The 25,051-nt window shown below is 53.1% G+C and overlaps 1 protein-coding gene across 1 annotated transcript; it reads right to left on the bottom strand.

Annotated features, from left to right (window-relative positions):
- Positions 1-33: 33 nt before the first annotated feature.
- Positions 34-24,055, bottom strand: aif1l (allograft inflammatory factor 1-like). Its single transcript, XM_067969931.1, has 6 exons — positions 23,939-24,055; positions 23,774-23,835; positions 13,492-13,558; positions 12,294-12,335; positions 9,470-9,629; positions 34-1,317 (listed from the first exon to the last, which is right to left on the bottom strand). The coding sequence occupies exons 1-6, from the start codon at positions 23,961-23,963 to the stop codon at positions 1,230-1,232; spliced, it is 444 nt and encodes a 147-aa protein (XP_067826032.1). The 5' UTR covers positions 23,964-24,055; the 3' UTR covers positions 34-1,229.
- Positions 24,056-25,051: the final 996 nt, after the last annotated feature.

The following is a 25,051-nucleotide window of genomic DNA, read 5'->3' on the forward strand; positions in this document are numbered from 1 at the left end:
GTACCTCGTATTATTTTGTATCTGAAGATGTACAAAAGTCTGATTATTTTATTTTTTGACCGTGAAATGAACCATCCGTCCAACCATTCCCGGATATACAGAACATTGAAAATCAGGCATAAGTTTGCGAACATACTGTGTGTGTATATATATATATATCGTAGTTAAAAAATATTTTCCATCGCAAAATCGATGAGGTTAGAGAGATAGGAATAAATGTTACATCAGAGGCATGAAGGGAAGTGCAGGATAATCAGAGTGGGATTGACAGCGAACGAGACCGAACCGGGTTATCTCTGATTAACCGTCCCGTGTGCCTCCATTTACTGCACAATGAGTTCCTGTGAGGGAACGTCGGGAGGACCGAGATACAGAATACGGCGGGGCCGAGGATTTAAATAGGAAATTCCTGACCGGAGTTTGAAAATGGCCACACACTTACAATAAGAGAAAAGATTTGCATTTATATAGCACCTTTCACGACCTCAGGACGTCCCAAAGCGCTTTACGGCCAATTAGGTACTTTTTGAAGTGCAGTCGCTGTTGTAATGTAGGAAACACGGCAGCCAATTTGCGCACAGCAAGATCCCACAAACAGCAATGACCAGATAATCCATTTTTTTTTTAATGATATTGCTTGAGGGATAAATATTGACCAGGACACCAGGGAGAGCTCTCCTGCTCCTCTTCAAATAGCACCATGGCATCTTTTATATCCACCCGAGAGGGCAGACGGGGCCTCGGTTTAACATCTCATTTGAAAGACGGCACCTCCGACAGTGCAGCACTCCCTCAGTACTGCACCGGGAGTGTCAGCCTGGATTTTGTGCTCAAATCTCTGGAGTGGGGACTTGAACCCACAACTTGCTGACTCAGAGGCGAGAGTGCTGCCAACTGAGCCACAGCCAACACCTCAAAAGGTGTTTTCTACTAAAATTAGTACCTGTGGCTAAAATGACATCACCGTATCCAAACCTGGGGCACGTCAGCAAGTTCGATCGGACCAGTGCGCGATCGGACCAGTGCGCAATCGAACCCCTGCTTCGTCACAGGCCGTCACACAGATATGGGAAATAATGAGCGCACTGGGAATAGTCTTGATTGACAGGTGCTGCATGGATTCAGTTTGCTGTAATCCCATTCCCCGCCACGGGGAGATGAACGTCAGTATTTACAAACCAAGAGGGGGCCCACGGACACTCCCAGCGCAGCCTCCAGCAGGACCAGGCTCACGGGAGGCTGGAGATGTCTCTCTTGGCAGGAGGTCCAGCAGGTTTGGAGCCATTTCCGTCACTCTTTCCTTCAAACATCATGATCCTGCAAAAAAAAAAGTTTTTTCTTTATATATAAGCTATCGTTTTAAAGCTTCGATGCGTGGTCACAGGTTTTAATGTTTTTTTCACCAGATTCTCTTTCACTCAACAAAATCGATTTATCAAATCTATTAAAAAGCTGACATCTGCTGCACACTTCCTCACACCTGATTTTCCCACTGAACGGTGCACGGTTCTGGTCTCCAGATCACAAAAACGGATATCGAGGCACTGGAGAAGGTGCAAAAGCAGATTTGCAAGGATGGAAGCAGAACTGGGGGGTTCTAACTATCAGGAAAGGCTGAACAGGCTGGGGCTCTTTTCTCTGGAAAAGAGAAGACTGAGGAGTGACCTGATAGAGGTCTCTAAGATTGCGAAAGGGTTTGATAGGGTCGGCATAGAGAGGATGTTTCCATTTGTTGGGGAGACCAGAACTAGGTCCCATTAATATGAGATAGTCACTAATAAATCCAATAAGGAATTCAGGAGAAACTTCTTTACCCGGAGGGTGGTGAGAATGTGGAACTCGCTCCCACAAGGAGTAGTTGAGGCGAGTAGTATAGATGGATTTAAGGGGAAGCGAGATAAACACATGAGGGAGAAAGGAATAGAAGGATATGCTCAAATAGTTAGATGACGTAGGGAGGGAGGAGGCGCGTGAGGAGCAGAAATAACTGCATGGACCCATTGGGCCGAATGGCCTGTTTTTGTGCTGGAAATTCGATGTAAATTGCTAACTCTACTGGCGGGAGGGTGCAATTACAATGTGACCTGTTTACATAGGCATCACACCTGTGCTCGCTGACCGACATTGGTTCCCAGTTTGGCAAGGCCTCGATTTTAAAATTCTCATCCTTGTTTACAAATGCCTACATGGTCTCGTCCACTCCCTATCTCAGTAACCCACCACACCGTCCCGGGATCGCACTGTGCACTGAATCCCATCACACAGTCCTGGGATCGCACTGTGCACTGAATCCCACCACACCGTCCTGGGATCGCACTGTGCACTGAATCCCACCACGCCGTCCTGGGATCGCACTGTGCACTGAATCCCACCACGCCGTCCTGGGATCGCACTGTGCACTGAATCCCACCACACCGTCCTGGGATCGCACTGTGCACTGAATCCCACCACACAGTCCTGGGATCGCACTGTGCACTGAATCCCACCACGCTGTCCTGGGATCGCACTGTGCACTGAATCCCACCACACCGTCCTGGGATCGCACTGTGCACTGAATCCCACCACACCGTCCTGGGATCGCACTGTGCACTGAATCCCACCACACCGTCCTGGGATCGCACAGTGCACTGAATCCCACCACACCGTCCTGGGATCGCACAGTGCACTGAATCCCACCACACCGTCCTGGGATCGCACTGTGCACTGAATCCCACCACACCGTCCTGGGATCGCACTGTGCACTGAATCCCACCACACCGTCCCGGGATCGCACTGTGCACTGAATCCCACCACGCCGTCCTGGGATCGCACTGTGCACTGAATCCCACCACGCCGTCCTGGGATCGCACTGTGCACTGAATCCCACCACGCCGTCCTGGGATCGCACTGTGCACTGAATCCCACCACGCCGTCCTGGGATCGCACTGTGCACTGAATCCCACCACGCCGTCCTGGGATCGCAGCGTGCACTGAATCCCACCACACCATCCTGGGATCGCACTGTGCACTGAATCCCACCACACCGTCCTGGGATCGCAGCGTGCACTGAATCCCACCACACCGTCCTGGGATCGCACTGTGCACTGAATCCCACCACACCGTCCTGGGATCGCACTGTGCACTGAATCCCACCACACCGTCCTGGGATCGCACTGTGCACTGAATCCCACCACACCGTCCTGGGATCGCACTGTGCACTGAATCTCACCACACCGTCCCGGGATCGCACTGTGCACTGAATCCCACCGCACTGTGCACTGAATCCCACCACACTGTCCTGGGATCGCACTGTGCACTGAATCCCACCACGCCGTCCTGGGATCGCACTGTGCACTGAATCCCACCACGCCGTCCTGGGATCGCACTGTGCACTGAATCCCACCACGCCGTCCTGGGATCGCACTGTGCACTGAATCCCACCACGCCGTCCTGGGATCGCAGCGTGCACTGAATCCCACCACACCATCCTGGGATCGCACTGTGCACTGAATCCCACCACACCGTCCTGGGATCGCAGCGTGCACTGAATCCCACCACACTGTCCTGGGATCGCACTGTGCACTGAATCCCACCACACCGTCCTGGGATCGCACTGTGCACTGAATCCCACCACACTGTCCTGGGATCGCACTGTGCACTGAATCCCACCACGCCGTCCTGGGATCGTGCTGTGCACTGAATCCCACCACACTGTCCTGGGATCGCACTGTGCACTGAATCCCACCACACCGTCCTGGGATCGCACTGTGCACTGAATCCCACCACACTGTCCTGGGATCGCACTGTGCACTGAATCCCACCACACCGTCCTGGGATCGCACTGTGCACTGAATCCCACCACACCGTCCTGGGATCGCACTGTGCACTGAATCCCACCACACCATCCTGGGATCGCAGCAGCAAACTCTAGCCTTTCAATCACTCATGTAAAACAGCATTCAGCTGCTGTGTCGTGATTAAACTTTCACACTCCTGAAACAGCGAGATGCCCATTAAGTTGGAGCTGAAATACAACCAGAGGCTCAGCCCTGTGAATGGCCCCAGCACTCACTCTGAGTCAATGCAGCCCCCACACAATGAATGAAGTGACAGGCAGTGTCTACAATAAGGCATTCATCCCCCTCTGTTCATGAGGAATTTCCTTCCTATTTAAATGCAGCACGTGTAGGTTTAAGGTGGGCAAGTGAGAATGAATTGGGTGAGATCACTGGTGCGGAGAGGGAGGTACATAGTGCAGCCTCTGTTCAGCAGGCTGCCGTAACCGGCTTCTGTTCATTACTTTCGTTCGCTGCTCTTTATATTCCAAGTCCGAAGCACCGTCCGCAATCCGAGCCGGAATTTTAAATGCCTTCCATTTGCCAGATGCCCGTTTACTTGAAGAACTTTAGTAACAGATTGATGGGGTTGGTGTCTGTTCAAGTCCAGGCACTCACTGAGAGCACCGCACACAGTCCTGGTCTCCATATTACCAAAAGGATAAAGAGGCACTGGAGAAGGGGGGAGAAAGACTCACAGAGATGATACCAGAACGGAGAGGTTAGCACGATAGGGAAAGGCTGAACAGGCTGGGGCTCTTTTCCCTAAAAAAAAGTCTGAGGGGTGACCTGACAAAGGTCTTTAAAATTATGAAAGGGTTTGATAGGGTAGACGTAGATAAGATGTTTCCACTTGTGGGGGAGACCAGAACTAGAGGCCATAAATATAAGATAGTCACTAATAAATCCAATAGGGAATTCAGGAGAAACTTCTTCACCCAGAGAGTGGTGAGAATGTGGAACTCGCTCCCACAAGGAGTAGATGAGATGAACAGCACAGATGCATTTAAGGGGAAGATAGATCAGCACATGAGGGAGAAAGGAACAGAAGGAGATGCTGATAGGGTGAGATGAAGAGGAGTGGGCGGGGGCTCATGTGGAGCATAAACACCAGCACGGACCTGTTGGGCCGAATGGCCTGTTTCTGTGCTGTACATTCTATGTAATTCCATGTAAAAAATTTAAGACGATCAGGCCAATAAAAATCAAACCCTTGATTCGCGATTTCCCTTTCAGTTGAAATTTCTGCTAATTGATTCCGACTGACGAATTTAAAAAAAACACAGCAATCTGGGAGGTGGAACTTGAGACGTCCAGTTTGTAAATCACACTCGCTGAAACATTAGTTTCATTTGCAATAAAATAAACCATCCTGATAGCAATTTTTTAAAATTACTTCAAAATATAGATCCTGAGACTGAGCTCCTGTAACTGAGAACCAGTCAGTAAGTTTAAGTCCTTGACATGTTTTAATATTTATTTATATCGCGCCTTTCATGACCTCAGGACTTCCCAAAGCGCTTCACAGTTAAAGAAGTGCTTCTGACATGTCGCCACTGTCGGAATGTGGGGAAATGCAGCAGCACAGCAAGATCCCACAAACAGCGGTGTGATAAATGACTGCTGGGAGACAGCCTCACCGTACAATGGGCCAAGGATTAAGGATCCAATTGCCGTACGAGAGATCGGCGGCCACCATATCCATCGCCGGGGCAACACTTGATTTACTGCTGGGTCCGAGCCGGCCTGTGGCTCAGTGGAAGCATTCCCAGCCCTGTGTCAGAAGGTGAAGAGTTCGAGCCCCACTCCAGACAATCCCGGTGAGTGCGGACTAGAATACAGTCTCTGAATACTGGGGGTTGAGATCTGGGCAGAGTGACCACTGGCTCGGGGCAAGAAAGAAATAAAGACTTGCATTTATATAGCGCCTTTCATGAACTCAGGACTTCCCAAAGCACTCTACAACCAATGAAGTAGCCACTGTTGTAATGTGGGAAACGCGGCAGCCAAATTGCGCACAGCAAGATCCCACAAACAGCAATGTGATAACGACCAGATAATCTGTTTTTAAGTGATGTTGGTTGAGGGATAAATATTGGCCAGGACACCAGGGTGAACTCACCTGCTCTTCTTTGAAATAGTGACCACAGGATCTTTTACGTCCGCCTGAGGGGCAGACAGGGCCTCGGTTTAAGGTCTGATCTGAAAGCTGGCACCAGTGTAACGCTCCCTCAGTACACTGCACCGGGAGTGTCAGCTCAGATTATGTGCTCAAGTCTCTGACTTATGTGCGACAGTGCTGCTCACTGAGCCAAGGCTAACTCACGGGAAGGGGGTGGGTCCTCTTAAAAAATAAAAACACTTCATGGCAGGAAAAAAACGATTGAAAGCTCGCCTGCTCCAAATAATCAAACACCTGCCCCTGGAATTCAAACAAACCCATTTCTGAAGTTGAGTTGAATCAACTAACTTTCAGCCACCGTCTACACTTAATCTTCCTCTGTGTAAACACAGACAATCTCCGACATGTACAGTCTGTTAACTGGGTCACGCTGCACTCTTAAAAGGGCAACGTCGCATTCCTGCCAGATTGTTAAAACTGAATGAAAAACATCTGCTTATCAAAACAAGATGTCGCTCGTGTCATAAACACGCCCCACTCGCGGGTGATGTTCGGGCCTTCAAGGACTGAGCATCAACGTTCCCTTCTCAAAAACACAGCAACCCTCTCCCCTTTAAACGCAGCCGACTGTGCGGGCCACACACAGGCAAGTCTGCTCAAACCTACACATTTCAAGAGAGAGAGCGTGAAAAGGTCCCGGCATACAGGTCAGTGCAGACGTCAAACACATCACCGTTCTCCGATGAGTCGTCGGGCCCACATGTGGGACCATTGTGGACCGTGGGTCAGTGAGTAACGCCCTCGCCTCCGAGTCAGAAGGTCAAGGATTCATGTCCCTATTCCAAAGACCCTGAGCCCGAAATCTAGGCTGACACTCAAATCGCAAACTAAAAATATAATACAATCTCTGAAGGACAGAAGCACTGGGGATGGATGTGCCTTCACAACCTCTGGACTCAGGGGAGAGAGTTGGGCACAGAGCCCGCGCTGGCACTGGGGGGGGGGGGGGAAGGGAGCCCGCGCTGGCACTGGGGGGGGGGGGGGAAGGGAGCCCGCGCTGGCACTGGGGGGGGGGGGGGGGAAGGGAGCCCGCGCTGGCACTGGGGGGGGGGGGGGAAGGGAGCCCGCGCTGGCACTGGGGGGGGGAAGGGAGCCCGCGCTGGCACTGGGGGGGGAAGGGAGCCCGCGCTGGCACTTGGGGGGGGAAGGGAGCCCGCGCTGGCACTGGGGGGGGAAGGGAGCCCGCGCTGGCACTGGGGGGGGGAAGGGAGCCCGCGCTGGCACTGGGGGGGGGAAGGGAGCCCGCGCTGGCACTGGGGGGGCACAGAGCCCACGCTGGCACTGGGGGGGGCACAGAGCCCGCGCTGGCACTGGGGGGGCACAGAGCCCGCGCTGGCACTGGGGGGGCACAGAGCCCGCGCTGGCACTGGGGGGGGCACAGAGCCCACGCTGGCACTGGGGGGGCACAGAGCCCGCGCTGGCACTGGGGGGGCACAGAGCCCGCGCTGGCACTGGGGGGGCACAGAGCCCGCGCTGGCACTGGGGGGGGCACAGAGCCCGCGCTGGCACTGGGGGGGGCACAGAGCCCGCGCTGGCACTTGGGGGGGCACAGAGCCCGCGCTGGCACTGGGGGGGCACAGAGCCCGCGCTGGCACTGGGGGGGGCACAGAGCCCGCCCTGGCACTGGGGGGGGCACAGAGCCCGCCCTGGCACTGGGGGGGCACAGAGCCCGCGCTGGCACTGGGGGGCACAGAGCCCGCGCTGGCACTGGGGGGGGAAGGGAGCCCGCGCTGGCACCGGGGGGGGGAAGGGAGCCCGCGCTGGCACCGGGGGGGGGAAGGGAGCCCGCGCTGGCACCGGGGGGGGAAGGGAGCCCGCGCTGGCACCGGGGGGGGAAGGGAGCCCGCGCTGGCACCGGGGGGGGAAGGGAGCCCGCGCTGGCACTGGGGGGGGAAGGGAGCCCGCGCTGGCACTGGGGGGGGGGAAGGGAGCCCGCGCTGGCACTGGGGGGGGGGAAGGGAGCCCGCGCTGGCACTGGGGGGGCACGGGAGCCCGCGCTGGCACTGGGGGGGCACAGAGCCCGCGCTGGCACTGGGGGGGCACAGAGCCCGCGCTGGCACTGGGGGGGCACAGAGCCCGCGCTGGCACTGGGGGGGCACAGAGCCCGCGCTGGCACTGGGGGGGCACAGAGCCCGCGCTGGCACTGGGGGGGCACAGAGCCCGCGCTGGCACTGGGGGGGCACAGAGCCCGCGCTGGCACTGGGGGGGGCACAGAGCCCGCGCTGGCACTGGGGGGGCACAGAGCCCGCGCTGGCACTGGGGGGGCACAGAGCCCGCGCTGGCACTGGGGGGGCACAGAGCCCGCGCTGGCACTGGGGGGGGAAGGGAGCCCGCGCTGGCACCGGGGGGGGGAAGGGAGCCCGCGCTGGCACCGGGGGGGGAAGGGAGCCCGCGCTGGCACCGGGGGGGGGAGGGAGCCCGCGCTGGCACCGGGGGGGGAAAGGGGAGCCCGCGCTGGCACTGGGGGGGGGGAAGGGAGCCCGCGCTGGCACTGGGGGGGGGAAGGGAGCCCGCGCTGGCACTGGGGGGGGAAGGGAGCCCGCGCTGGCACTGGGGGGGGGAAGGGAGCCCGCGCTGGCACTGGGGGGGGGAAGGGAGCCCGCGCTGGCACTGGGGGGGGGAAGGGAGCCCGCGCTGGCACTGGGGGGGGGAAGGGAGCCCGCGCTGGCACTGGGGGGGGGAAGGGAGCCCGCGCTGGCACTGGGGGGGGGAAGGGAGCCCGTGCTGGCACTGGGGGGGGGGAAGGGAGCCCGCGCTGGCACTGGGGGGGGGAAGGGAGCCCGCGCTGGCACTGGGGGGGGGGAAGGGAGCCCGCGCTGGCACTGGGGGGGGAGGGAGCCCGCGCTGGCACTGGGGGGGGGGGAGGGAGCCCGCGCTGGCACTGGGGGGGGGGGAAGGGAGCCCGCGCTGGCACTGGGGGGGGGAAGGGAGCCCGCGCTGGCACTGGGGGGGGAAGGGAGCCCGCGCTGGCACTGGGGGGGGGAGGGAGCCCGCGCTGGCACTGGGGGGGGGGGGAGGGAGCCCGCGCTGGCACTGGGGGGGGGGGAAGGGAGCCCGCGCTGGCACTGGGGGGGGGGAAGGGAGCCCGCGCTGGCACTGGGGGGGGGAAGGGAGCCCGCGCTGGCACTGGGGGGGGGGGAAGGGAGCCCGCGCTGGCACTGGGGGGGGGACGGGAGCCCGCGCTGGCACTGGGGGGGGGGGAAGGGAGCCCGCGCTGGCACTGGGGGGGGGAGGGAGCCCGCGCTGGCACTGGGGGGGGGGAAGGGAGCCCGCGCTGGCACTGGGGGGGGAAGGGAGCCCGCGCTGGCACTGGGGGGGGGAAGGGAGCCCGCGCTGGCACTGGGGGGGGGAAGGGAGCCCGCGCTGGCACTGGGGGGGGGAAGGGAGCCCGCGCTGGCACTGGGGGGGGGGGGGAAGGGAGCCCACGCTGGCACTGGGGGCAGCCGAGAGTTTGAGAGGCGCCGATACTCACAGTCTGAGGACCGCGGAGCGCTTGCCGAGCATCATGGTGACGAAGGCGCGGTAGGAGATGGTCTCGCTGCCGCTGGTGACCTCAGCGATCATCTTCTTCACCTCCAGGTGGGTCTTGGGAACTCCGAGCTTCTCCAGCATCTGCTTCAGGCCCATTAAATCTCAACCGTTGGATGTGGAAAAGGGAAAAGGAATCCGTTAATCCCTGTGGCGCACGGCGCTGGCAAACGTCACGGAGAGAGGGAGGCCGTTCAGCCCATCCTTCCACTGACACCCATGGTTACCATTAGAATGATACAGCACAGAAGGAGGCCATTTGGCCCATCACACCTGTGCTGGCTCTTTGAAAGAGCTGTCCAATTGGTCCCACTCCCCGGCTCTTTCCCCACAGCCCTGCAAATCTTTTCTCCATCGAGTATTTATCCAATTCCCTTTTGAAAGTTATTCTTGAATCTGCTTCCACCGCCCTTTCAGGCAGCGAATTCCAGATCACAACAACTCGCTGCGTAAAAAAAAATTCTCCTCATCCCCTCTGGTTCTGTTGCCGATTACCTTCAATCTGCGTCCTCTGGTCACCGACCCTCCCGCCACTGGAAACGGTTTCTCCTTATTTACTCCATCAAAACCCCTTCCTGATTTTGAACACCTCCATTAAATCTCCCCTTGACCTTCTCTGCTCGAAGGCGAACGATCCCAGCTTCTCCAGTCTCTCCGTGTAACTGAAGATTTCCCCCCCCCCCCATCGACCTGCCTCTTGACTGACTCTCGAGATTTTTGCCTCCCCCTCTCCCCTCACCTGAAGACCGTCCCCTGGGATCGATCACTCCCTGGCGACCACTTTGACTCTTCGGTCGCCGATCGGTGGAGTCCGCTGGTCGGACGCCGTTCCGGCGGTGAAAAGGCCCCCCCGCCTCGCTCCCCTCCCCCACCCCACCCCCTTCTTTTTACGCAGCGAGTTGTTATGATCTGGAATGCACTGCCTGTAAAGGGAGGGGAAGCGGATTCAATGGTAACTTTCAAAAAGGGAATCGGATAAACACTTGAAACATTTGCGGGGCTCTGGGGAAAGAGCAGGGGGGAGTGGGACTAATTGGGGAGCTCTTTCAAAGAGCCGCCACAGGCACGATGGGCCGAATGGCCTCCTTCTCTGCTGTACGATTCTATAATTAAAATAACAAGCAGGGAACGTTACATGAAGAGACTGCGGTGGGTCAAGGAGGGGAAGGTTAAAGCCGACCGATACACGAGGAATCAGGGCCGTGCCGGGCGGTGGTCTGCTGGCCGTTCCTTCAGCGCGGTGTTCAGCTCTCGTCACTTCCAGCACACAAGAGGCATCGGCAGGAACATAGGAACAGGAGGAGGCCATTCAGCCCCTCGAGCCTGTTCCGCCGTTCAATTAGTTCGTGGCTGATCTGTATCTTAACTCCATCCACCCGCCTTATTCCATAAACCCTGAATCCCCTGACCCAACAAAAATCTATTGATCTCAGTTTTGAAATTTTCAATTGACCCCCAGCGAGCTCAACGTACGGAAAGGCCATGAGGATGGTACCTACTCTCAGTGGGACTCAGTTACGAGAAACTCAGACGTGGATTCACCCATCACCCCCCCCTCCCTATCTCTGTGACCTCCTCCAGCCCTCCAACCCTCCGAGATCTCTGCGCTCCTCCAATTCTGGCAACTTGCGCATCCCCGATTTCCATCGCTCCACCATTGGCGGCCGTGCCTTCAGCTGCCCGGGCCCTAAGCTCTGGAATTCTCTCCCTAAACCTCCCCGCCTCTCTCTCTCCTCCTTTAAGACGCTCCTTAAAACCTACCTCTTTGACCAAGCTTTTGGTCGCCTGCCCTAATATCTCCTTATGTGGCTCAGTGTTAAATTTATGTTTGATAATCGCTCCTGTGAAGCGCCTTGGGACGTTTTACCATGTTAAAGGCGCTATATAAATGCAGGTTGTTGTTGTCATCCTTGAAAGGAGGTGAACAAGAGGAGCGTTTCTAGAGGGATGATGCTAAGTGGAACAGAAATGGTTAACTCTGGGTCACTGTTCCAGGTTGAAGCTGTAATTGTCGGACAGGGGGTCGCAGGTACAAACTGAGAAGAGACAGGGTCGGAACTGATGTCAGCTCCTTCACACACTGAGCGTGAGCCCAGAGCACAGGAGGAGAATATTTTACCCTCGTGACCGTGACAGGGTGAACGACGGGAGTAGTGCTGGCAGGAGGAATCGTCTGGTCTCCATATTATAAAAAGATATCAAGAGAAGGTGCAAAAAAGATTAACTGGGATGATACCAGAACTGAGAGGTTATGACTATCAGGAAAGGCTGAACAGGCTGGGGCTCAGTTCTTTAGAAAGGGGGTGACCTGATAGAGGACTTTAAAATTATGGAAGGGTTTGATAGGGTAGACGTACAGAAGATGTTTCCACTTGTGGGGGAGACCAGAACTAGGGGCCCATAAATATAAGAGAGTCACTCATAAATCCAATAGGGAATTCAGGAGAAACCTCTTTACCCAGAGAGTGGTGAGAATGTGGAACTCACTCCCACATGGAGTGGTTGAGGCGAATAGTGTAGATGGATTTAAGGGGAAGCTCGATAAACACATGAGGGAGAAAGGAATAGAAGGATATGCTGATAGGGTGAGAGGAAGTAGGGAGGGAGGAGGCTCATGTGGAGCATTAATGCCGGCACAGACCAGTTGGGCCGAATGGCCTGTTTCTGTGCTGTGGATTCTATGTAATTCTATGTAGTCACGTTTCATTCAATGTCATTTCAGTCTCTGATTACGGCTCATTCCAAGTGTTCTCTGCTCCGGGACTCACCAATGTCACCTTGGTCGTTGAGATCAAATTCCACGTACTTCTCTGCAAGAAATAAAAGGGAGACAGATAAGATAAGGCACATCTCAACATACTGCCAAGGACTTAAACACCAACCACAACAACAGCTTGCGTTTATACAAGCTAGCACATCTCCCATGGTGTTGCTCAAGGTAGCCCAGGGTCTGAAGTACAGTCGCCATGTTTGCCTGTTAACCTGGCCTGACCCTTTAAGGCCACTGCTCAGGTACGGAGGGATATGCATCACCGTTCCTTCATCATCAATTGGTCAAAATCCTGCCATTCCCTACCTGAGCACTACCACCACACAGACAGCAGAGGCTCATCACCACCTTCTCAGGGGGCAGTTAGGAATGGGCAATAAATGCCAGCCTCGCCCACATCACCCACACCCAAAGAATAATTTTATTTTTAAATTGTACATCATGGGGATGGAATGGGACAATTCCCCGATCATTTCTCACCAGTAACACGCTCCAGATAGTGAGCGAGGCAGGAAGATGGCATCTTGAGCATGGCGGCCAATTGCCACACAGATGTTGGTGCATCAGCCTCCTGCATCTTTGTCCCACCTTCCTTATGAGTTTATCTGGGGAGATAATCTGGGTATTGCACTGGGGTTTATTTGCCTGTGAGCTGTGTATAATGTAGAGGGCAGTTCCATTCTGCTGGGGTCTGTTAGTGTGAGTCTGACAATCAATTCTGCATTACACCTCAGTGAGATCCACTGAAGGGAATGTGAAGCGATGGGAAATTGAATTTTAGCAACACTTTGTGCCGTTTCCTGCGGCTTGCGGTTGAGTGGAGTAAATGGAAGAGAGAAGGTCACAAGGTGTTAAAGTGACCCGTCCCCTGTGTGGCTGCGAAAGGATTTTACCAGCAGACTGGCAGCAGGTTCATTGGTGCAACAAGCGTAAAGACCCAGCACAGAACAGAGTCAAACTCAGGCAGGTATCAACACAGCATCGACTGGGCACCTGACACCCATAGAAATACCCGGCACCCACCCGGGTACCCGGCGCCCGCAGAGATACCCGGCACCCACCCAGGTACCCGGCACCCACCCAGGTACCCGGCACCCGCAGAAATACCAGGCACCCACAGACAGGCAGTCGACATGACAAGGGTACCCAGTGCTAATGGGGAGCACTGGAGCCGAGGGGGATTTTCTGTAACTTACTTTTGAAAGATTCCAGATTTTCTGCCAGATTTTCTTCATCTTTATATTTCTGATCTTCCAGAAATTCCTGGAAGAGAGAGAATTTCTCAGTGAGAAACTATAAAATAATAATCGGGCGATTCCCCCATGGAGCCTGGCCCTATAATCCATCCTGTGACTCGTTCCTTCTAAAACTGAAGATAGAAAGACTTGCATTTCTACAGTGCCTCTCATGATCTCAGGACAATTTACAGCCAATGAAGTACTTCTGAAGTGTAGTCACTGTTGTAATGTATGAAACGCGGCAGCCAATTTGTGCACAGCAAGATCCCACAAACAGCAATGTGATAATGACCAAATAATCTGTTTTCAGTGATGTTGGTTGAGGGATAAATATTGACCAGGACACCGGGGAGAACTCCCCTGCTCTTCTTCGAATAGTATCATGGGGTCTTTTACGTCCACCTGAGAAGGCAGACGGGGCCTCAGTTTAACATCTCATCCAAAAGATGGCACCTCCGACAGCGCAGCACTCCCTCAGTACTGCACTGGGAGTGTCGGCCTAGATTTTGTGCTCATATCTCTGGGGTGGGGACTTGATACCATGGCCTTCTGACTCAGAGGGGAAAGTGCTACCCACTGAGACGCCGACTGAGTTGTTGCAAACAAGCTCTGGAAAAGGTGCCCCGACAGGCCTGTGTAACACAGGTCTCTTATACGGGCACCGTCCACTTACAAACACCGTCATCTCATCCAAACCAAACCGATCCCAGTCAGTTTAAAAACTCAACAAGGGCAATGGGTCCTTCCTTCAATGAGCAGCAGAAACTCCCAATCAGGTGACACCCACCCTCAGACCATATTATAGAATCTTACGGCACAGGAGGAGGCCATTCGGCCCATGGTGCCTGTGCCGGCTCTTTGAACGAGCTATCCAATTAATCCCATTCCCCCGCTCTTTCCCCACAGCCCTGAAAATTTTCCCCCTTCAAGTATTTATCCAACTCCCTTTTGAAAGTTATTATTGAATCTGCTTCCACCGCCCTATCAGGCAGCGCATTCCAGATCAGAACAACTCGCTGCGTAAAAGATTTTTTCCTCATCTCGCCTCTGGTTCTTTTGCCAATTACCTTAAATCTGTGTCCTCTGGTTACCGACCCTCCCATCACTGGAAACAATTTCTCCTTATTTACTCCATCAAAACCCTTATCTACCACTTCAACCGAAATCTCCACCGCACATTAATGCTGACTACCCCACACACAAACACACCCCATTCCCAATCATCCCACTCCCCTCACCCCACACCCCCCAATCATCCCACACACCCAACTCATCCCACTCCCATCACCCCACACCCCTCACCCCCAATCACCCCACACCCCACCATCACCCCACACCCCACCCCACTCCCCCATCATCCCACTCATCCCACCCCATGTACCCCACCCCACCCCATAGTCCCCCCACACACCCCTCCCATGGATATTTGCACCAATTTCTTCCAATGAGGAGGGAGGGAAAGAGGACAGAGACCCAGAACTTTAAGGGAAACAGATTCAGTAAAAAGACAAATTGGCCTTGACTGTAGTATGGATACTGGGATTGTTCTCCTTCGAGCAGAGAAGGTTAAGGGGAGATTTAATCGAGGGGTCCAAAATTATGAAGGGGTTTTGATGGAGTAAATAAGGAGAAACTGTTTCCAGTGGCAGAAGGGTTGGTAATCAGAGGACACAGATTTAAGATAATTGGCAAAAAAGCCAGAGGGGAGATGAGGAGATTTTTTTTTTTACGCAGTGAGTGGTTCTGATCTGGAATTCGCTGCCTGAAAGGGCGGTGGAAGCAGATTCAATAATAACTTTCAAAAGAGAATTAGATAAATACCTGATAGAGGAAAAATTTGCAGGGCTCTGGGGAAAGAGCAGGGAGTGGGACTAATTGGATAGCTCTTTCAAAGAGCCGGCACAGGCACAATGGGCCGAATGGCCTCCTTCTGTGCAGTACGATTCCATAATAAAGCGTCTTATACAGGACTAGCAAGGTGATACTTCAGGTAATGAAACACCTGGCCTGTCACAGGCTCCACTCAATCGCTCTCATTGTTTCTGGCTGGGCAACCACAGCCCGGCTTAACATCGCACCCCGAGGACCGGAGACCAAAGCTCCCCTTTGCCATTAGTCCAAGCACCGAGTGCCACTGGCACTGGGTCCCAGTACAGCACCTGGCACAACACACAAAGAACAGGCTGAGATAACAGGGGGGAAAAGGGGCAGGGGATGGAAGTGGAGAGAGGGTTTGACCCATCTCGGCTCGAGCTGCATTCACTGCCAATATCCAAAGGGGCTGTTACCGCGATGCAACTGAAGTCACGGGGTGGGGTCTACGAGATACCGTTTGCCCCGTCAATCATTTCAGTGGAGACGAAGCCTGTGCCTCAGTAACTGCTAATAGGAACACACAGACTATCCTGTGGATCTTTCCACAACAGAGAGGTCGAGTCCTGACAAGAAAAAGAGAATGAATTGGCATTTATATAACGCCTTTCGTCACCTCAGTACATCCCAAAGTGCTTTACAGCCAAGGAAGTTCTTTTTTTTTTGAAGTGTAGTCTGTGTTGTGATGTAGCGAGACGCAGCAGCTAATTTGTGCACAGCAAGATCCCACAGACAGCGATGTGATAATCTGTTGTTAGCGATGTTGAGTGAGGGGTAAATAGTGGCCCCAGGACAGCAGGGAGAACTCCCCGGCTCTTCCTGAAGCTGTTTTGCGTCAGCTGCAAATCCCTCGTCTCTCAGGCCTTGAGCATGTTGTTTTATCAGCGGGCACTTCGCTAATCTGTCCAGGAATTTATTTTCAAACAGGACAAGACCAGAACGGCGGCCTCCTGAAGGACAAATCTTTCCCGGGACAACATCAACGGATGTTAGATTCCCACATCACATGAGGAACACGGCAAGAGCAAATCACACGTCAAAATAGGTTCCACTCATGGGGCCCTGGTCATTCGGAGGGTGGAGAAAAGAGACAACTGGTCCCCCTCGCAGAAACCCATGAACCAAGGTGGGAGGGGAGGGGAGGGGAGGGGAGGGGAGAGGAGGGGAGAGGAGGGGAGGGGAGGGGAGGGGAGGGGAGGGGAGGGGAGAGGAGGGGAGAGGAGGGGAGAGGAGGGGAGGGGAGGGTGAGCTGAATGAGTCATATTATCTTTAAGGCACAGAAGGTGATTAATACCATTCAAACTTTTGCTTTATTACTTTTACAACCTCGAGGTGAGGAGATTGGGGGAGTTAATGTTTTCCCCCACTCTTAAAAAGAAATTACAAAGCAAATTCTCAAGAAAATTTAAGAGTCAGTATCGGCTTTAAAACGGGAGCTTTAGTAACAGGAGACCTACAAATAAATGGGGTTCACGTACCCCAACATCTCCTCTCCGCCCCAAAACACCCACATTTACTTTTAGAAGCACAGCTGTAGGTAGAGAGTCAGGAGGTCATTGGTTCAAGTCTCCTCTCCAGAGACTTGAGCACGTAATTTCAGGCTGACGCTCCCAGTGCAGTACTGAGGGACTGCCGCACTGTTGGAGGGTCAGTACTGAGGGAGCGCTGCACTGTCGGAGGGTCAGTACTGAGGGAGTGCCGCACTGTCGGAGGGTCAGTACTGAGGGAGCGCTGCACTGTCGGAGGGTCAGTACTGAGGGAGTGCCGCACTGTCGGAGGGTCAGTACTGAGGGAGCGCTGCACTGTCGGAGGGTCAGTACTGAGGGAGTGCTGCACTGTCGGAGGGTCAGTACTGAGGGAGTGCTGCACTGTCGGAGGGTCAGTACTGAGGGAGTGCTGCACTGTCGGAGGTGCCGTCCTTCGGATGAGACGTTAAACAGAGGCCCCGTCTGCCCTCTCAGGTGGATGTAAAAGATCCCGCAGCCACTGTTTCGACGAGGAACGGGGGGAGTTCTCCCCGGTGTCCTGGGGCCAATATTTATCCCTCAACCAGCATTACTAAAAAAACAGTTTATCTGGCCATTACCACGTCGCTGTTTGTGGGATCTTGCTGTGCGCAAAATTTGGCTGCCGCATTTCCTACATTACAACAGTGACTACACTTCAAATAGGACTTCATTGGCTGTAAAGCGCATTGGGATGTCCTGAGGTCGTGAAAGGCACGATATAAATACAAGTCTCCTCTGACAGTGCAGCATTCCCTCAGCACCTCACCGTGAATGTCGGCCTGGATTATGGGCTCAAGTCTCTGGAGTGAGGAGCTGACATTTCCTGTCACAGGCTGCCCTTATGGTTAAATTGAGAATCAATGGCCACTCACTCTGCACTAAAACCCTGCTCTGTACGAAGCTTGGTGACATAATCCAGGTTCAGCGCAAGCCGATTAGCACAGCTGCCTCGATTAGGCTGAACGCTCTCAGCAGAGAGGACCAGCTGGGCCTGGTACGTGCTGACTGGGCTCAGGGGGCACGCACCTCGGTTCCAGTCTCAAGCTAAACTGGGCCGGTTCGGATTTCAGCCGACTCGAGCTCTGACCCGACACTCGGTGTCGCTGTGAACCCAGACACTGGACACAGGTTTCCATGATGTCAGTGTGATGAAGGCCCTGAAATCACCCAATAAAAGGGTTTCGAAAAAAAAACGAATGGGCCCTGCTGTGAGATTCCACCGTCCAAACGATTTGCCTCTGAGTCAGAAGGTTGTGGGTTCAATCCCCATGCGAGAGACTTGGGAGAGAGAGAGAGAGAGGTAGAGGCGGAGAGGTTTAGGGAGGGAATTCCAGAGCTTAGGCAGCTGAAGGCATGGCCGCCAATGGTGGAGCGATTAAAATCGGGGATGCGCAAGAGGCCAGAATTGGAGGAGCGCAGAGATCTCGGAGGGTCGTAGGGGCTGGAGGAGGTCACAGAGATAGGGAGGGGGACGGAGGGATTTGAAAACAAGGATGAGGATTTTAAATCGAGGCGTTCCCGGACTGGGAGCCAATGTCGGTCAGCGAGCACAGGGGGTGATGGGTGAACGGGACTCGGTGCGAGTTCGGATACGGGCAGCAGAGTTTTGGATGAACTCAAATTTACGGAGGACCGTAACAGAGTTTGTGTGGCACAAAGACTGCTAGTCACAACTGCCAGTAACTTCATTGGATGAGAGGCCGCTGTGGATGACTGGGATGGACGAAATATCTGAGCTTTGTAATCATCCAGGGAAGTGTCAGTCCATCACACAGCGAGCATCCAGTTGGAAGACGTGTACACAAACTAACCACAGCCCCTCCGCTAAGAACGCACTCTACTTTCATGATTGATGTTAGTTAGAGAGCTCAGTGGCTGGCTGGCTTTATTCTGCAGTGCGAGCCTCCTCAACATCATGGCTTGACAGTACAAAGCCCCGTCTCATTCACCTCCTCATCGCTCAGCGCCAAGGTCGTGGCACATTTTGGAATTTGGAGCAGACCCAAGATCTGATCTCCACAATGCAGGGTACTTTGGCCAACTTGTGTGCTTCAAATCAGTGCCAGCATGAGCGATACTCGCCTCAGGGCTGGCTTTCATGCCAGGGGGGCTGGAGTGGAGACAGCCAGCGGGATCCGCGCGTCCGGTGGGCGTGGGTTGTGGGAGCCCCTGAAACCCTTCCCGTCGTAGCGGACTAACCCCCCCCACTACTGGCTGGTATAAAAATGGTTACGGCCGCAGCAGGAGCGTTCATGTCGCGACCTGTCAGACCGTTAACCAGCCTGCGAATCCGTCCACTACGTCACACTGTTCCCCAAGGGAAGAGGGCGAAGATACAAAAACAACGAATACGCCACCCTGTCAGACTGTTAATCAGCCTGCGAATCCGTCCACTACGTCACACTGTTCCCCAAGGGAAGAGGGCGAAGATACAAAAACAACGAATACGCCACCCTGTCAGACTGTTAATCAGCCTGCGAATCCTCCCACTACTTCACACAAGGGAAGAGGGCGAAGATAGGATTTTTTTTTAAAAGGCAGGAGGCAGCAATGAGTGGGTATAGAACATTCCCCCGCACAAAATTAGTAAAAATGACTGAGGTTATAATGCTTGTGGACAGAGATAGGTAAAGTAGCTGTTGGGCACTGCAAAGTGGGCCAATTTATGAGTGAAAAATTGAAAGCACCAAGTTTGAATGGTTGGGTTACATTTCAATCAAAGGGATGTCCTGTCCCTGTGTTTCTGTGTAGAATTTGAAGAGATCTGTGAACATCTCGCACTTGATGTTTGTTAATAACCTGGCATTTTCACTAAAGTATGTCCCAAAATCAGAGCCAACCACTAACTGTGCAAAACCCCACAGCTGGTCATTACAGAGACAGATGTTTGAGGCTTTTCTGGTGCTTCATAGAATCTTACAGCCCAGAGGGAGGCCATTCGGCCCGTCGTGCCTGTACTGGCTCTTTGAAAGAGCTTTCCAATTCGTCCCATTCCCCTGCCCTTTCCCCATAGCCCTGCAAATTTTTACTTTTTAAGTATTTATCAAATTCCCTTTTGAAAGTTATTATTGAATCTGCTTCCACCGCCCTTTCAGGCAGTGAATTCCAGATCAGAACAACTCGCTGCGTAAAAAAAAGTTCTCACCTCCCTCTGATTCTTAGCCAATTATTTTAAATCTGTGACCTCTGGTTACCGACCCTCCTGCCACTGGAAACAGTTACTCCCCATCTACTCTATCAAAACCCTTTTCTTATAAAGAAAGACCTGCATTTATATATCGTGCTTCATCACATCTCAGAAATGTCTAAGTAAAACATTTTATGTAGAACTAGCCGGTCTCCCGTGGCATTGCTCACAGTGCAGTAACATGCAATGCATTATTCTGCCGCTGAACTGCAGCGTTGTGTCCCTCTGTATAACTCTTTGAGGCCACAAGGTGCCTTCCTGGGTCAATTAGAGGCTAATTGTTCTAAAACTGACTCTCGGGTCAATTAGAGGTCAGGTTGGCTTTCTTATACTTTTTTTTTAAGACTCCTGGAGTCATCTGGAAAATATTTCCAGATGGTGAGGAAGTTTCTCTGTACTTTAGAAAGGATTGGCTTTCTTTCTCTTTTCTTTTAAATATCTTTTTTTTTGAGCAAGACAGAGTAATTTGCACATGTGACAAACACATCCCCAAACAACATCTATCACACTTTGCCTCACATGCAAAAACAATTTAAAAAAAGGAGAAAGCCAGTCACTCGTAGCTGGTTTCTCCTGACCGACAGCTTGAAACTCGGGAACAATTCACAACCTGCACAGTTCCTCACCAAACAATTAAACTCTGACTGACCTGAGGCTCTGTTCACACAACGATTAGACTTTATAACCTTAAAAAGGTCACAGCTCGACCTGAGTAGCAGAATACATTGCACAAGACACACTCCTGTCCTCATAAAACAGCTTGGGCCAGAAATCCGGGCGCGCCCATTTTTCGGAAAGTGAATTATTTCCCTCCTTTGTTGCAGGTGAGCCCTGGGGCTGGTATCCCGTGACGACACTGGCTGCCTCAGGGAGTTAGGCCTTGGCTAATTGCTCATGCAAAGGGCCTAACATCTGTTTCAGGTGTGGGTAAAGAACTCCTTTCATTTGTCCTTTATCCAATGTGGCAGTCGGTGCACTTCTGGCCAGAAATGTGCGCATGATTCCTGCCCGCCACATTGGGGCCTTAATAGTCTGTGCAGCGCCCAAAAAAAATGGGTATTATGTGGACCAATTTCTAGACCCTTGTCCAGAAATGGCTTCCCTGCAAATGACCAGAGCTGCCCTAACTGTGCAAGTAGGGCTGCCAACCCTCCAGGATTTGAAGATTAATCTCCAGGACACTGCTGCGAGTAACACTGGAGAATACATCATCAGGGCATTTTAAAAAAAAGATTGCTTTCTTTGCATTTTCTTTGAACACTTCTGTTTATTAGTTATAAAAATACTGGAGATGGGGGACAAAAAAGGCTGTTTGACCGACAATCATTATCATCCAGTCGGGTAACGAGCGTTCCGATTGGCCGCGGGAAGGCGGGGCACCGTGAGGACGGACATGTCGGGCGACCAATGGCGGGAGGGTGGGGCCGGGACATCATGTGATGAAACCTCCAGGAATTCACTCAACCAGAGTTGGCAACCCCGAGCTACGAGTTGGTCGAAGTTCTCGGTAAACGAAGAGGTTAAACTGATTGCACCCACACAATATTGTCTTGTAAAACATTTTGAACAAAGGAGCTTTTCACTGGAGCCCAACACTGCAGCACCAGGGAAAGAGCAGCGTTCTGATACAATCCCCAATTTCTGGCCTTGTCCCAGCATATTTGCATTGCTAAGTGCCTGTGCTGCACCAGCACACACTTAACCCAGCTAGTACGACAGAGCCTCGAGGTCAGCTCGAGTGATGCACAGAGTGTTCAATCCATCACTGAATCACATGCTAGGAAGAAAGAACAAAGGGCTTGCATTTATATAGCGCCTGTTACCACCTCAAAACTTGGCCTCGGTCAACCAACATCACTAAAAAAAAAACTGATTATCCGGTTATTGTCACATTGCTGTTTGTGGGATCTTGCTGTGCGCAAATTGGCTGCTGCGTTTCCTACATTACAACAGCGTCCGCACTTCAAAAAATACTTCATTGGCTGTAAAGCACTTTTAGGGCGTCCTGAGGTCATAAAAGGCACGATAGAAATGAAACTTTTTTTAAAAAATCCCTTCAAAACCAAACCTCATTGTCTGGTAATCAGAGCCAGGAAGAGTTGGACATTAGGAAACTCTGGGATTTGGAGAGGGAGCGATAACACAACCAAAAAAAAATTGGGGGAGGGGGAATTGTCACCACTACACACCCCCCCCCCCCAGTGAATCGTACCTGTGTCCACAACCAGTTGCTAATGGCAGTCAACGCATCACTGTAGCCTCCTCCAGCCCTACAACCCTCCGAGATCTCTGCACTCCTCCAATTCTGGCCTCTTGCGCATCCCCGATTTTAATCGCTCCACCATTGGCGGCCGTGCCCTCAGCAGCCTGGGCCCTAGGCTCTGGAATTCCCTCCCTAAACCTCTCCGCCTCTCTCTCCTCCTTCAAGACCCTCCTTAAAACCTACCTCTTTGACCAAGCTTTTGGTCACCTGTCCTAATATCTCCTTATGTGGCTCAGTGTCAAATTCTGTTTGATAATCGCTCCTGTGAAACACCTTTTACTGCGTTAAAGGCGCTATATAAATGCAAGTTGTTGTCTGACCCAGAAGGGGCAGTGCTACTTCAGGGAAATGGAACCAGCCATCAGCATCAGTGAGATACTTTGTATTGAAGAAACAAGTACAGTGTCAAGGGGTCAGTGTCACTGACGGGAGCCACAAAACCCAACTGAGGTTGGTGACGGGTTACACTCGCGCAGTAAACGCAGACACACTGCACTCACCCCGAGAACCCAGCCCAAACCTTTTACTGGCCAGCAATGGTCAGTGGAAGTGGGACATGTCTACTGTTCTGGGTCCTAAGCTGGAGTCTGAAACCATTTTGAGGGACAATGAGGAAGAACATAATGAAGGGAAATTCAAGTTCAGAACAAACACTGGGAGTGATGGAACTTCAAAGATATTAATTAGGCTCTGAAGGGACAGAGTTCCAAAACCGCCACTGTAATTTTAAACATGTTATTTATAAATGTAAGGAATCTTACAACACCAGGTTATAGTCCAACAGTTGGATTATAACTTGGTGTTGTAAGATTCCTTACATTTGTCAACCCCAGTCCATCACTGGCATCTCCACATCGTGTTATTTATAGGGAGAGAACAGAGGAAAAGAGAGAGACAGAGAGAGAGAGAGACACACATGGAGAAAGAGTGAAGAGAGAGAGACAGAGAGGGAAATAGAGACAGACAGAGAGAGAGACAGAGAAATAGAGACAGACAGACAGAGAGAGAGACAGAGAGGGAAATAGAGACAGACAGACACAGAGAGAGAGGGAAATAGAGACAGACAGAGAGAGAGAGAGAGACAGAGAGGGAAATAGAGACAGACAGACAGAGAGAGAGAGAGAGACAGAGAGGGAAATAGAGACAGACAGACAGACACACAGAGAGAGAGGGAAATAGAGACAGACAGACAGAGAGAGAGAGGGAAATAGAGACAGACAGACAGAGAGAGAGACAGAGAGGGAAATAGAGTGAAAGAGAGAAACACAGAGAGTGACACACACAGAGGAAAAACAGGGACCGAGAGACACACAGGAGGTGGGACAGAAGGAGAGAGGAGGGGTGGGATAGGAGAGAGGGTGGGTCGGGGGTCCTGGATCCCGGTGTAGCCCCCCACCCCCAGTAACTCACCTTGTTCACACTGTCCAGCCGCTCCTCTTGCTGCGCTCTCAGTAACCCGAACATTTTGCCCCCTGAAAGTATGAAACAGAATTCAGACCAGGGAGCCGAGCCCGTCCCGTCCCGTCCCGTCCCCACCCCCGCCCCAAACTTTGGCCGAGAGGTGAAGTTTCTTACCCTGAGCCTGTTGTCTCGAAGGCATCTTGCGAGGTCCGGGTCCGGGGTCCGGGGGTCCGCCGCCTTCCAAGGCGCTGCCGCCGACACTTGAGTGAATGTCCCCGGGGACCGACACGCCCGCTACAGGAAGGGAGAGAAACTGCAGCCGGTACCTGGGAACACCCCCAGACCCAACCCCAAGACCCAGACCCCAACCCCAGACCCAGACCAAACACCAGCCCAAGATCTCGACCCCAACCCCAGCCCAAGACCCCAACCCCAGACCCAGACCCAACCACCAGCCCAAGATCTCAACCCCAACCCAAGACCCAAACACCAGCCCCAACACCCTATACCTCAACCCCAACACCAAGAACCCAACCCGAGACCCAACCCCAGCCCAAGACCTCAACCCTAGACCCAACCCCAAGACCCAAACACCAGCCCCAACACCAAGACCTCAACCCTAGACCCAACCCCAAGACCCAAACACCAGCCCCAACACCAAGACCTCAACCCCAGCCCCAGCCCAAGACCCAAACCCAACCCCAGCCCAAGATCCAAACCCAACCCCAGTCCAAGACCCAGCCCTAACACCAGCCCAACCCATCCCCTACCTCAAACCCCCCAGTATCTTCCCTAAACTCCAACCCCAAACACCAAGATCCAACTCCAGCCCCTACCCAGTCAGCAGAATGAAAGGGACCCCACTGTAAAATGGGACTCAGCAAGAGGACTTCAACAGCTTTGCAGAAAAGCTCTGTTTTTCACCCATATTTAATGCTTTGTTGGGGGCTTTGAGTATTTTAAATTGGACAACACTGTGATATAATTTAATACTATGAGCTGTCCCGTGGCATTGCTCACCGATTGTTGCACCATGTAATGCACAATACAATCACCAATCTGTTCAGTGGTGATTTGTTGCTGTTTTAAGAAGATGAGATTTGAGTTAATCGGGTGCCAGTGTGACAATTTCAAGTGTGACACTTTGAGACGTGAGAGATGTGTGACCCGAACAAACCGTCACATACCGAGCCGTGAAGAGAAGCCGACTTTGGGCACAAACCGCAGACTCCTCGGTACCGCCCACAAAACCAGTCGAATCAGGGTCAGTCGATCGATGATAACATT

The sequence above is a fragment of the Heptranchias perlo genome, chromosome 31 (genome assembly GCF_035084215.1).
Source record: "Heptranchias perlo isolate sHepPer1 chromosome 31, sHepPer1.hap1, whole genome shotgun sequence".
Lineage (NCBI taxonomy): Eukaryota > Metazoa > Chordata > Chondrichthyes > Hexanchiformes > Hexanchidae > Heptranchias > Heptranchias perlo.

What these genes read in the sequence shown, in the direction of transcription:
- aif1l (XM_067969931.1), bottom strand. Translation starts at nt 23,963, where the DNA reads ATGCCTTCGAGACAACAGGCTCAGG. An exon ending in TTCGAGACAACAGGCTCAGG is followed by an intron (nt 23,836 to 23,938) that starts GTAAGAAACTTC and finishes TCATACTTTCAG; the next exon opens with GGGGCAAAATGTTCGGGTTA. An exon ending in CAACGACCAAGGTGACATTG is followed by an intron (nt 9,630 to 12,293) that starts GTGAGTCCCGGA and finishes CCAACGGTTGAG; the next exon opens with ATTTAATGGGCCTGAAGCAG.